The sequence below is a fragment of the Electrona antarctica genome, assembly GCF_951216825.1.
Source record: "Electrona antarctica genome assembly, contig: scaffold_25, whole genome shotgun sequence".
NCBI lineage: Eukaryota > Metazoa > Chordata > Actinopteri > Myctophiformes > Myctophidae > Electrona > Electrona antarctica.
The window spans coordinates 8,468,368-8,483,126 of NW_027637034.1; the positions used below are offsets into that span (position 1 = coordinate 8,468,368).

General features: G+C 41.8%; 1 protein-coding gene across 1 annotated transcript; it reads left to right on the forward strand.

Moving 5' to 3' along the window:
• Positions 1–2,774: 2,774 nt before the first annotated feature.
• LOC306919242 (uncharacterized protein) lies at positions 2,775–8,441 on the forward strand (the record flags this gene model as incomplete). Its single annotated transcript, XM_079532061.1, has 5 exons — positions 2,775–2,790; positions 3,916–4,008; positions 4,720–4,875; positions 5,548–5,691; positions 8,401–8,441. The coding sequence occupies 5 exons, from the start codon at positions 2,775–2,777 to the stop codon at positions 8,439–8,441; spliced, it is 450 nt and encodes a 149-aa protein (XP_079388187.1).
• Between the last annotated feature and the right edge of the window lie 6,318 nt (positions 8,442–14,759).

Genomic DNA, 14,759 nt, shown 5'->3' on the forward strand with positions numbered 1-14,759 from the left:
TGTGTGTCTTCCTCCTTTGTTATGGCCCAAGAGCCAGGTCATAACACTATCTATCTATCTATCTATCCATCTATCCATCTATCCATCTATCTATCTATCTACTATATCTATCTATCTGACAGTTACACACCTCCACCACCAGGGGGCGAAAGGCATTAACACTAGCGCGTCGGAGCGGTCAGGCTGACCGATTTTGAAATTTTGAAGTGGATTTTCTTTGCCCATGAAGTCCTGAGAAAGTTCCCCTTGCATGACTTTTTCTAAATGTTCGATTCAAACCATCTCTGTTTTTTGTTCCATCTGAAACGTTTTGGAAATATGATTTTAGACATAATTCTACTAAAATGTCTGCTCTTTTTCGGTCCGTGGGACCGCTCTTAGAGCCCTCACCCTTTCTCCCCCACAAGCAGTGCTTTTCACACCTCCCTCCCGGCTGGAGACGGGCATTGTTCAAGCTAATGTGTCATTTGCATTCCAACTAGCCTTCCACATGTAGGCAAACTTACATTACAAACTTACATAAACTAAATTTTGTTTTAGATGTTATATTTGTTATATACGGTTTGCAGAAATAACGATGTCTGACTTTATTTCTCGAAACGGAAAAAGAAATATGGTGTGTGGTATTGTTTCCACCAAGCGCATAGCTCAATAGATATAAATACATGTTGACTATACACGCCATCTTTAGCATAATTATGTTGGAATAATAAAGTTTATAGCATTGTGACTATGTCGCGCATATTCATTTCATATATCAGCGCATCAAAAATATGGTGAAATATGGTGTATTGACTGACTGGCGTATTGTTTCAACCAAACGCATAGCTCAATAGATATAAATACACATCTTTATAGCATAATTATGTAAGGTGGCGATGATAAAAATGAATCAATTATCCTGGAATAATAAAGTTTATAGCATGGTCTATTTGACCCGACCGACATTTCCTTGGAGCGAGAATGTTCGCCGATGCGCGAATCAGCGCGATGCCAAATAAAAATGACAGTGTTTGAAATCAGTCCAACCCGATAGACGTCCCGAACTTCTAAATGTTTTGTCAGTAAGAAGAACAGTTCTGTCCGTCCTTCGTCTGTAAACTTTTCTGCACGCGACCAGTGGAACTGATTTCCACGCACCACGGCTCTCTTTTTTTCTCTCTCCCTCTCTCTCTCTCCCTCTCTCGTGGAGAGGGAGAAAATATCCAAGTAACTGACGGTGAGGTATGCGGAAGTGCATTTTAGATAACGCTGTAGCACTATTTGTGGCGGTGATGCGTCACATGACTTGATCTATCCTATGGTGTATATATAAACCGTGCTGCTGCTACGGACCTTTCTGCTGGCACAATAAATCAAATATATATAAATAACATCGATCATAGGCGGCGGGTATGTAAGGCTAGGCCAGGCTTAGCCTTCCCAAAAATGATGCTGGGTATTTTTAAAATATATATAGGCTAATATGTGCGCAGCATTATATAGAAGGCTAGCCGCTCCCAAACTCCCAACTCCTTTGTCTGTAGCCTAAACTTTTCTGATTTGCACGCACGCACGCACAGCTCTTTCCTTTTTTTGGCACAATCAATCAAATATATATTAATTACATCGATGTTTCCCCCTCTATATAAAATGACAATATATAACTAATGTCGTATTTCGTCTGAGCAATGTGCCTGGCTCTGGCAATAACGTGTGGTAGCCTATTGTATTGGCTCAATACAAAGTCGGACAGTGTTTGCTGCGCAAGGGTATTCAATTTAGCGCTCACACCGTCACTATAATTATAGTTTGGTAAACTGAAATAAAAAATAACTTTGAGTTGTCCTGTCTAGTTGAAACTGCTGCCTTGAATTCGTTGGAATGTAACATTTAGAAGACAATGGCAAGCCGTCAACGGGTGCAGAGAGAGGTGTGAAGATCATTAGACAGTGGGGGAGACAATGGCCAATCAAATAGCACGAAAAACACCGGTCAGCCTGACCGTTAGCCGTCATATTAGTAGTGCATTTTTTTCAGACATCCTAGTGTTAAGGCAACAGTGCCTGGATTCCTTATTGCGCATGTGTGAAAACTTTGACCCGTTCGGAAGTACTTGTTTGCATCACGTGGCCACGGCTCCGTTCTTTTTGGCAAATCTAGAACTTCCTGTTTGAGAGCTAGCAAATTTAAGACATCCGGTTGCTTTCAGAATAAAAGTGTATTTAATTAAATAATTATTACATTACATTATTATTAGTATTATTATTACATTACAGTTATTGTGAAGACACACATTATGTTTCTGTGTAAAAATAAGTAATGAAATAACGTAAAATAGTTAAATAAATGGATAAATGCCCAAGTCCATGCGGACTTTATAAAGTGGATGCTGGACAAAAATCCCTTCTATGTATCGACTAGTGTGACATATGCACATGTCCGGGGAGACTTACTTATCTTTACACAGAAACATTACTTATTACTTATTTTTTAAATTTTTACATAATGTGTGTCTTATAGCATCGTTTAAATGCTTAATTTATAGTTTTAAGGTGCAAATGAATCTTTTTTTCAATACTCTAGAGGGTACTCTTATTTTGAAGAGATCGTCCACTGGAAGTCTTATATTTGCTAGCTTAGATTTGCCAAAAAAACAGTGCCCGTGGCCACGCCAGTTGTTTTCCACGGTAATGTTGTTGAACAAACATGTTGTCGTGCCTCTCGGGAATTGTTGATATTTCTGCCTTTATTACACATTCTATATTACAGTAGGAACAGAAAGCTTGGTGGAAATGTCTCCCAAAGGAGGTGAAAAGTTTCAAATGGAGTCTGTACGGGTGAAGATAAATGAACAGCTAGCGTCGGTGGGAGAGGAGATATTGTTTGTTGTGGACAAACAGCGTGGCGCTGCTGATGTTTGTAGTGTGGAGCTTAGCGTCAGAGTGTTTGTGTTGGAGCGCCTCAGCGCGGTGGGAGAGTTCATGGTCAACCTCTTCCAGAGAGAGATGGAGACACTAGAAACTCTGCTGGAGACACAAAACAAACGGCTGGACATTGATTTTGATATGGACATCGATCTACACACTGCAGGTTAGTAGACTCTGAACAACACCAGCTTAGCTACAAGTAGCATTAAGCTAGCTGAACTGAACTACATTTACCAGTAGTTATACTAGCCCTAGAATGTCTGTGATCATACATAAATTACATATTCCTGTAAACACAGCCATAGATCGGATGCCTCTGCTCCCAGTGAGCAAGGAGACATGGGCGGCATAAATGTGCTCCACGCTCTGTTTGTACCCAATACATAATTCCAAAGACGTGGAGTGAGATATTGTACTCTAGTTTCACATCCATGTAAAAGTTCAGGCAGAAAACGCTTGTTTATTCAAATATCTGATCTTTTTCAAACATCTCTCATATATTTTCCCGGGCTGCACACGGACGACATTTTCTCAGGGCGAGGGGTCCGGAATGACAGCTGGACTTCCATGTATGACAGTCACTCACAGGGCAGGGTTTTCTGCTGCAGCCTAGGCTCCAGAGTCACAGGCACTTTTAAATCCATTTTCTGCAGCTGCAAGAAATGTATATCAAACCAAAAGAGCGCGTTTCATAAGGGCGTATTACATTCTAAAAGACAAGTGTAGGTTACATTAATGATGATAAAAAAAACTTCGGCCACATCAGAGAAATAATGTCCGATGTCGGGCATCGGTGCCAAAAATTACGGATACATCGGTGAGACTGATGTCAGGCTCTACTCACTCTGCCAGGCGTTGTGAAGAGTTTCAAGACACTTATTTTTTAAACGATGGTTATCCTGACAAAACAAATAGGAGAATAAATGTCATCTTTGAGTTGACAAAAGCACTTTGAGTTCCTCTGCTGATGCTACCTTCTCTCTCCTCCTTCTGTCTGTGTGTAAAGTGGTTTCATCTGAATATGAGGAGAGGAGATCCAGTCTGGTCCAGGAGGAACAACAACATCCACAGATTAAAGAGGAACAGGAAGAGGAGACTGGTGAGTCAACTTTGACATTACTATGTAGGAAGATGTGCTGCAATACTCTCTCAGGTAAAACACAATGATGTTTTTATTAGTATTATTCTAACAAGACTAAAGTGTTATCCAGCAACTGTAACGAAAAAAAAATAGTTTGGTAACTCATGGTCCCCTAAAAGACAGACAGACACACAGCATGTTGTTTCCGCTTGTGCCGCTACATAAGTATAGCACAACAAGTTTGAACCCATAATCATGTTTAGCTATTAAGATATTTGGCATAAATGGTGAGAGTCACATAAATGGTCAGAGTCACAGGCACGGCACACGCAGTGGCTTTAAAAACAGTTTGCAGAATTACAGTACATTTCAAGCACAACTCAATACAAAAACTGTTAACACCTTGGAGGCCCGGGGCGGAGTTCTCCGTCCAAATTCAAGGTCATGGTCAAGTGCCCAAGCCGGAGATTGATAAATAGGACGGAGATTAATGATAACAAAACCGTTCGCATCACTCTAGAGCCTTGGAGCGCTTGTTGCCCGATCCGATGACGTGTCAAAAAGTGACACGTCATCGAAAATGTCCCCTGCCTGTTTAGCTGACGAAAACGAAAATCTTAAAACGATCATAACTCCCGATCTAAATCATCCCGTCTAATTCTGAAAAAAGCACTTTGAGTTGCTCTGCTGATGCTACCGTCTCTCCCCTCCTCCTGTCTGTGTGTAAAGAGGTTTCATCTGAATGTGAGGAGAGGAGATCCAGTCTGGTCCTGGAGGAACCACACCCTCCACAGATTAAAGAAGAACAACAGGAGAGGAGATCCAGTCTGGTCCTGGAGGAACCACAACCTCCACAGATTAAAGAGGAACAGGAAGAGGAGACTGGTGAGTCAACTTTGACAGTACTACGTAGGAAGATGTGGTGCAATACTCTCTCAGGTAAAACACAATGATGTTTTTATTAGTATTATTCTAACAAGACTAAAGGGTTACTCAGAAACTGTAAGGATACAAATATAGTTTGGTAACTCATGGTCCCCTAAAAGACACAGACACACAGCATGTTTCCGCTTGTGCCGCTACATAAGTATAGCACAACAAGTTTGAACCCATAATCATGTTTAGCTATTAAGATATTTGTGCGTGAGACTTAAGATTTTAAGCACGAGACATGGTACTGGTCCACTCAAAGGGTTAAGTGATCTGTCCAGGAAGGTTCTAATCATCAATCAGCACCAGACACTTCATTCAGGAGTGGTGGATTCTTGAGCCACAATGGTTCTGCAGGCTCCACCTGGGCAACGGTGGTGCTGCAGGCTCCACCTGGGCAACGGTGGTGCTGCAGACTCCGCTTGCAGCTTGAATGGCCCTCCTAAAGGCCTCACCGTGGGTGTGTTGGGCTTCCTCCTCACGGAAGACACAGGCTGGGGCGCCAACCCATACTGCTCCCGGATGCCGTCTACATTCCGGCTTTCACCCGTCTCTCCGGTGTTCAGTTGTTCAGTAAACCCTTATTGAATGATAAATACAAGTTGTTTCTACTGGTGATTTCCACAGAGCATCACAGGGAGAGGTCTACAGTATCTAGAGAGATGGCCTCCAAAAGACATTCAACGTTGTCAGAGGAACAGCCAGAGGTGGACCAGAGACGTGTACAGTTTGATGCGAAGATGCAACCTGTAGTAAAGTTGTACCGTATAGGTATGTGGTGTGTTGTTTACTTACATAAAGGGATATTTCACTTTCAAAATAATTTTGGGTAATGTTATCGTCTACTCAGGCTTTTTGTGAACACTCTGGACAGTTTTTAATTTGCTCAATTCAGTATTTAGATATTTTATATTCATTTTTATCAGACAAGCCCATTGTAACTTCAAACTCCATTTTAACCATCGTAGATACACAGAAAACACCCATCCCTGGTTCTAGTGACTGATATTGTCCTTCCTTAGAGAGGGACAGCCATAGCTGAATGGGTAGAGAGCCCGTCTAGGAAACAGAATGTACCACAGTGATGTTGTTAGGTCTGCAGTGGGTCCCAGGACCCACGGGTGGGAGTTCTAATATAAATGGTATTTTTTGTTGTTTGATATTATTAATATTATTATTATTATTATTATATTATTATACAAATCATGCATCAACTAAAGATTAAGACCTGGAGTCTCCACTACACACTATGTATGACACACTCAAATATCATTGTATTATTGGAACATGTGTGTTGAAACTTCCAACAACCAGTTTGAGTTTGTGTCAATTGTTTTCAGTTTTCTTTTCTTTTTTTCTTGTAGTGTAATTTTGTCATAGCCTTCTGTTGAACACTTGTTACTTATTTGTAACTATTCAAATGCAACATTATAATCAATACAAACAAAAGATGTCTTCTAAAATCTTTACTTGGACAAGCAAGTAAATGTTCTTGTCCAGATGACAAGTGGCTCAAAATGTAATGTCAAGCCCTGAAAACTGTCTTTGATTAGAAATGGAGAAGATGATGTTCCTCCAAAAATGCAAAGTTCAAACATTAAAAGTTTTTCTCTCTTTGTGTCTTTTTTCTAGTCGTCCCGCACCTCCCTCTGTGTAAAGAGGAGGTTTTCACTGAACAACCGGAGAGGAGCTCCAGTCTGGTCCAGGAGGAACCACAACCACCACAGATTAAAGAGGGACAAGAGGAGCTACTTCAAAGACCAGTGGAGGCTGATGGGTCAACGTTGACATTACTAGCAGTGAAAAGTGAAGATGATCATGATGATGAAAACAGAGAGACAGAGCCTGTAGCCGGCATCTCAACTCAGCACATGAAAACACAAGCTGATGTAGAGGACTGTGGAACATCACAACCAACTGGTGATGACCAGCTCCTCTCTTCACACTGTTCTGAATCTGACACTGAAGACAGTGATGAGTGGCAGGAGCCCAGTGAAGGTCAGTCAACTTTAAACACACTGAAATCACACAAGACACAACATGTGGAAGGACAAAGATTGTCTTTGAGCAGCAAGCTGTCCAAGGACCTGAAATCATCAAAACAAACTCACTCCATGAGGAGCCACACGGGGAAGAAACGCTTTAGTTGTACAGACTGTGGCAAATGTTTTAATCGTAAGGAAAATCTGACGAGGCACACAATGATTCATACAGGGGAAAAGCCCTTCACTTGTACAGTTTGTTGTAAAGGCTTTATTCAGAGTGGTGATCTAAAAACACACATGATGACTCATACAGGGGAAAAGCCCTTTATTTGTAACGTCTGTGGTAAAAGCTGTACACAGAGTAGTGAACTAAAAACACACATGATGACTCATACAGGGGAAAAGCCCTTTTCTTGTAACGTCTGTGGTAAAGGCTTTGCTCAGAGTTGTGATCTAAAAACACACATGAGGACTCATACAGGGGAAAAGCCCTTTACTTGTAACGTGTGTGGTAAAGGCTGTCTTCACATCGGTAATCTAAAAAAACACATGAGGACTCATACAGGGGAAAAGCCCTTTACTTGTAACGTGTGTGGTAAAAGCTTTGCTCAGGGTGTTAATCTAAAAACACACATGAGGACTCATACAGGGGAAAAGCCCTTTACTTGTAACGTGTGTGGTAAAGGCTTTGCTCAGAGTTGTGATCTAAAAACACACATGAGGACTCATACAGGGGAAAAGCCCTTTACTTGTAATGTGTGTGGTAAAAGCTTTGCTCAGGGTGTTAATCTAAAAACACACATGAGGACTCATACAGGGGAAAAGCCCTTTACTTGTAACGTGTGTGGTAAAGGCTTTGCTCAGAGTTGTGATCTAAAAACACACATGAGGACTCATACAGGGGAAAAGCCCTTTACTTGTAACGTGTGTGGTAAAGGCTTTGCTCAGAGTGGTGGTCTAAAATCACACACAAGGACTCATGAAAGGGGAAATCCCATTGACACATGAGGACTCATACAGGTGAAAAGCCCTTTACTTGTAATGTGTGTGGTAAAAGCTTTGCTCAGGGTGTTAATCTAAAAACACACATGAGGACTCATACAGGGGAAAAACCCTTTACTTGTAACGTGTGTGGTAAAGGCTTTGCTCAAAGTGTTACTCTAAAATTACACATGAGGACTCATACAGGTAAAAAGCCCTTTACTTGTAACGTGTGTGGTGTTCGTTTGCGATGGTTTTTGAAAACCTTATAACAATACCTACCACCATGCCAAAAATCAAAAACGTGTCACCAAGTGCACGATTTTAACGAATTGGGACCCAACTACTGCCCTTTTTTTCTTGTAATTTGTTTTGCCCAATTTTGTTTGTTTATTGTCATTATTTGTCACCATCTGAATTGGCTTTCTCCGAGGCTTAACAGGTCTTTAAATAAATACTTTTTGAAACGTCTATGTGGAAATTAATGGGAAATTCTCTTCTGGTGCACTCAAAGGGGGCGGGACTGCGATGCTCGATATCAACATGAGTGATTAAAGACCACAATTTAGTTCCTTCTGTATCTTTTTGTATGTAATACATTACAGACATTAACCTTTAAAGTTTACAAAGGAGGAACACTTTTTTCAAGCCTGCAGCCCTGACCACATGTCGGTTGAATAAAGGTTTCCTCCTTTTTAACCTATAAGTGTGCCCGGAACTCCGCTTTTTTCTATAGATGTGTTATCCCGATTGATCGCAGGAGCACCTTTTCACTATTTTTACATTTTGTATACCTGCACACCTCCTGAGCACCTGGTTGCTTCAATAGCAACAGAACGTTTGGCATTAACAAGGATTTGTAGTATTTGTCATGAGTGTATCACACACATACTAGCATGTTCATTGTCAGCTTGTAGATTCATAAACCAAGTGTGATGCTATGTTAACAGATTTTTCTGCACATTGTGAGCTTTTAGATTTGTTTATTCAGTATGTTGTTTCTTTCCGGATTTGGAAAGTGAATGGTTAAATGTCTGTGTTTTATAGATATTGAACCAATGGTAAAAGTACTAACAAGAGCTTGTGACTAAATAAATAAATAACTATTTTGCGTCCATTAGGAATGAAGGTTCTTTCATATTCTGCAAACTGCCTACAACTGCTACAGTTTTTCTCATTTTTATCTTATTTTAATTGCATCTATTATTGTTGTTGTTGTTATTGTTATAATTATTTGGGGTCAAGTCCGATGGGGCGAAGATACCTTATTGTTCGTACAGATCCTGCCATTTTTCACAGTTTTGACAGTTCTGTGTTGTCGTCTTCCACGTAATTCTGCAATATGGAAAGACGCATGCCGCAGCCACGCACAATTTATTTATTCATTTATTTGCATCAGCAACGCAGATCGGCTGAGGCTGCCAAAACTTGCAGTTCTGGCTTAACTGTGCAGTCGTTTTTTGCAAAACTTGGCAATATGGTAGAGGGCTATGCTACTTTAAACGGTGAGGCCCACAACCATTGGCCAAAGAGTGGCGCTATAGCACTCAAGTGAAAATTTGAATATAAAAAAGGTATAGCTCATGAATCTGACAGTCAGCGGACTCCCTCTTTACCAAGCGTTTCCACCTTGCAGGTTCTGCCTCGCGTAGAACATACACGCCCGTTTAATCTAACGTGATGATGTTTATGGTCGCTGTCGGGACACCTTACTAACATGTTACAAATGGACAGATCTACAAGCTAACAGGGCATCGGTTGCGCACCGTGTTACAACTTGTAGATCAGCTTATTTTGGCAAGCAAGCCGCTATCCGATGGATCCACTGGTTAATAAAGTAGCAATCTGTAGGATCTCCTTTTCTCTGAGAAATAAGTTCATTTATTTAAATTTGACCTCAAGACTAAAGGCTAATACAACTTGGCAAGAATATTATAAAAGCCATTTTTATTGAACAATTGCTCACTCACTCACCTTTGCAGATGTAGTGTTTCACAGGTAGCGGGTATTGAACCCCAGTCTCCCACTCGCTAGACCAACACACAACCTGTAGTGCCAACAGGGCTGAGCCCGATTGGCAGGGCTGTTGTGGGCCGGGTCTTGATATCTTTCATCAGCGCTTATGATTATTATTTGATTAATATCATATCACTATCGTATGTCGGAATGACTGGGGAAATGGATCAAATCTGGACACACGACACAGCTATAATTTCTTTGTCAGATGGTAAGTCCACTGATGCGTTCTTGTGATATGTCATGAAATATTAAATGATTCACGGGACATTTGGAGTTACCGAGGAATGCATGTCTGGCGTTCATGTTGTGATCTATTGATCACAACATGAACGCCTACAGTAGCCTACAGTATAGCCCTATTGGCCCCACAGCCGATCAGCCTAAGTATTAAGCCATGCTCTGCAAGCCAGCTCTCCTCCAAAGGTGAGATATGAGCAGGCTGCCGTGTTGGGAACAGATGCACGACCATTTTGTCGTGGTATTTATATAAGTCACACATTCAACAAGCTTTGAACTGAGCAGATTGGGCAGATTGGTCAAAACATCTTTAAAACGGCCACATTTTGTATTTATTTCACCATAGTAAATGCTACTTTCATGGACTGAAGAGGGCAGTTTTTTATAGACGGGTAAAGGGGCAGTGCCTGCCTTTTCTTAACGGTCACCAGTGGACCTAGAATACAGTGTTTTGGGGGTCTTCTCCTGGCTGGCAGGCCGGCCGGCCGGAGGATTGACATTAAAGATGTGGATTGATCCATCATGACATGCTGTGGTCTCACTCTTTCTATACCAACACCTCTTAGTGCAGCGACACATTCCCATGATGACAGTCTGTTAAGATGTGATCTTTATTGTCTGTATATGTAAATGATAAACCCTTATTCTGAAGTGCCACACCGGAAGTACCGGATATGCCTGTTACCCAATGTGTATATAATGACGCTGCTAATAAAGATGCTCGAGTTATTATGGTCACGAGCTGAATGTAAGTGCTGAGTCCTCATTCTTTTCCTCCGTTATGTTTGTTTATTCCGACTAGCTCCAGGCTATCTAGACTCTTCCTCATCGCTGTAATGGCAGCTCTGCTAACACAGAGTATACAGAGTATCTGGTATTTTTGTAACCTCCAAAAGAAAAACTAAAAACAAGAAAAAATTATATTATGAGACCATCACTGCGTCATGTAATTCAAAAAAATAATATTTTACAGAAAATATAGAATATTTAAAATTGGCCAAATCGTCACCTATCGAAGAAAGGATTAGAAATTAATTTTCACAAGTTATTAAGGGGTCAAGCTAAATGGCCTATGGTCCCTTATTGTAGTTGTCTGTTTTTAAGGGGCCGCGCCCGAAGTGCCTGGCCCCTTAAAAACATGCATTTCTGGCTTAACCGTGCAGTCGGTTTTCGTGAAACTTGGCAATATGGTAGAGGGGTATGCTAAACGGTGAGAACGCAAAGCCCACGGCCATTGGCCAAAGGGTGGCGCTATAGCACTCAATCAAAATCAAATCAAAATTTTAACAGGTATAGCTCCGTTTGACCGTCAACAATAAAACTTGGATAGACATATGCGTCTCCTCGTGTCGAACAACTTTCGTGTTCTGACTTTTGACCTCTGACCCTGGCTAATGCTGCATTCACATGGAATCAGTCAAGCAGTAGATGGCAAACCGTAAGTCATTTTAGTGGACGGGAGCAGGACGGTAAACGGAACAGGACGTCACAGCAGCCAGATCCGGTGAAGGTAAAGGCAGACGGCATCAATGTTAAAATATTTAATCTTTTTACCGTGCCGTCCAGCAGGTTTTGCCGTTTGTCGTCTACCGCTTGCCCGATTCCGATGTGAATGCAGCATTAGATCACCCACTATTTTGAATTATACATATTTTCTTATGTCAGCGCTCCAGGCCAAACCATGCAGTTGTTTTTCACGAAATGTGGAAATATGTTAGAGGGCTATGTCACCCTGCTTAGACACAAAGCCCACAACCATTGGACAAAGGGTGGCACTGTAGCACTCGATTGAAAATCAGGCATAGCTCATGAACCACCAGCTGATGAACCACCAGTAATAATTACTAGATAATTAGTACTAATACATAGATAATAATTTAGACTACCTGATGTTGGTGTCCAGTTATCGGTGGTGGACAAAGTAGCCTACGTATGCTCAAGTATTCCTTTTTATGACAAATTAGTGAAATTACAAAGTACTTTTTCCATTTAATATCAATGCATCATGGATTCAAATTGTCAAAAGTGTGCAAATAGCTTATCTGTCTGTCTGTCTGTCTGTCTGTTGTCACAGCCCCTGTAGTTGGCCTACTAGGGCCTGTGTGTATTCCTATAGGCCTAGGTCTTTGCTTCCCACAGGTCCTGAGCAATTGCCAATCAATTGCCTGGCCAGTGGTCCCAGTGTGTTCTATATCTGTTGTATTGTGTTTTTATATGGACATAGTGTTGGGTGCTGGCACATATGCACACATGGCATCAACGCATGGTGCTGTGTTCTGGCACACTATACACTCTGTCTTTCTTTTATCTGTATTGTATTGTATTGTATTGCATTGTATTGTATTGTACTGTATGTGTCATTGTATGTTTAGTTTTACTACCATTTTAAGAGCCTGCTCAGGGACTACAGATGTAAATTAGCTTATGGCTAACTCTGGCACATTTACTTGGAAGTGAAAACTGAAATGTTGATTAATGAGCATTGTCCCTGTCAAATAAATAAATAAATAAATAAATAAAGGGCTGGGAGTTGGCCGGCCTAACTCAATTAAATTAAATTCATAGGAGCTTTATTGGCATGAGAAAACATAAACACAAACGTTTACATTGCCAAAGCAAAAGTGGAACAAAACAATCAAGATAAAACAATACAATAAACATTTAAACAGACCTGTGTTATATTAACACTTTGAGTAATACTATCTTGTGAGACTATAAAAGATTGTGCATTTTCTGTCAGAGATAGTTAGCCTATACATCCGAGACGTTTTATACAAGTTAACAGCAGTATTTCAATGTTTTAAACATGTTATAGGCCTAAACATTTGGTGGTTTTCAAACTCTCCTTGGGTGATTGTAATCCGTGAAGGGGAAGTACATGTCTCTGATGTCTTGGTACAGTGGACAGACGGTTAGGAAGTGTAGCTCAGTCTCTACCTCGTTTTGTGTGCAGTGTGTGCATAGTCCGTCTTCTCTTGGGAGCCAGGTCTCTCTCTCTCTCCTTCCATGAGAGCAGCAGCATTTGTTTGCACCATTCAACACCCTACATTACATTTACCACCCATCCACTCACTTACACTACTGATCTACTGATTAACACAAGCCACCTAATACTTTAGTATTGTTTGATGCATACGTGTATTATATCGTAAATAAATATTGGTTTGTGCACTTTTAAACAGCTGTGTGTCTTCCTCCTTTGTTATGGCCCAAGAGCCAGGTCATAACACTATCTATCTATCTATCTATCTATCTATCTATCTATCTATCTATCTATCTATCTATCTATCCAGAAGTCGGTATTCATTGTTGAACTAACTGTACCATGGGAAGCTGCAGTTGGTGAAGCATATGAATGCAAACAACTGAAGTACTCTGACATAGCAGCCGAGGCAGAACAACGTGGCTGGCGTGCACAGGTGCTTCCGGTTGAGGTCGGGTGTAGAGGATTTGTTGCTACGTCCACAACCAAGCTTCTTAAGGGGATGGGAGTGCGTTCCGCAAAGCCGTCAAGTCGCTGTCAGAGGCTGCTGAACGAAGCAGCAGATGGCTATGGATCAAGAGAAAGGACCCCAACTGGGCTGCAAAATGATTATGTTGGGGTAAAAGCTGAGGGGGGCACACCTGGGACGCCAGGTGTCGCCGTTGAGCCCTTTGGAGGTGTCGTGGGCCTATCAACGAAACACCTATGAAGGAGGGTGCCCACCTGATGACCTCAGTGAAGCTTTTACCCCTCCACACCCCACTCGATGCCAAGTTCTGATTATCTAAGGGATTGTAATATCTAGTCCTATAAGCTCAACTGACAAGCTGGATAAATCCAGTGACTGCTGTGAAAGTGCAGCTGACAACAAGGGAAAGACCATGTGACGGCTTGGAAAGACAGCTGACAGGAAGGAAAGACCCCAACGGGGCTGTCATGGACTAGATATCCATGATGGCAGGCTCCGTCGCTTGATAAGTGCACAAAGGCCACCCCTCATTGCTACGAAACATCTAAAGAGAAAAACACCCCTAGAGTCTGCGAGAGCGGGGGCGGAAGACGACTCATCGGCTGACAACCCGGTAACTGACCTTGGAATGAACACGACGACGAACCAGATAATCGGCACAACACAAGCATCATCAGCTGAAGGACAGGAGTGCCAAGTATGTTGCTGTGGCTGGTCCAAGGTAACATCCATCAGAGGCCTAAGAATTCATCAAGGGCGGATGAAGTGCTTGAAGAAATTGAGGCCGGGACCTCGCATTGATCATTATCTCCTGAGAGAAAGGTCAAGTCAGGCGAGTGAAGCTCAGCGGCAGGATTTAACCCACAGTCCACCGAGCATCAGTACCCCAGTGGCTGAAAGTAATTCAAGCACAACATTGGAGAACCTGGAACCAAGTCACTTGCAACCTGCTTTGGAGAAGAACATGCAAGGCCACAGACCTCTTGTGAAGTGGCCAAAGTCCAGCAGCAAGAAAGAGTGGGCAACAATCGATGCAGACCTGATCAAGATCCTAGACGGAATCAAAGGAACAGTGGAGAAGAAACTGGAGAACGGAGCAGAAAGGTTCGGAACAAAAGAGACAGGAAGGAAGGACATGACACCAACAACCCCTCCCATGTCCAGA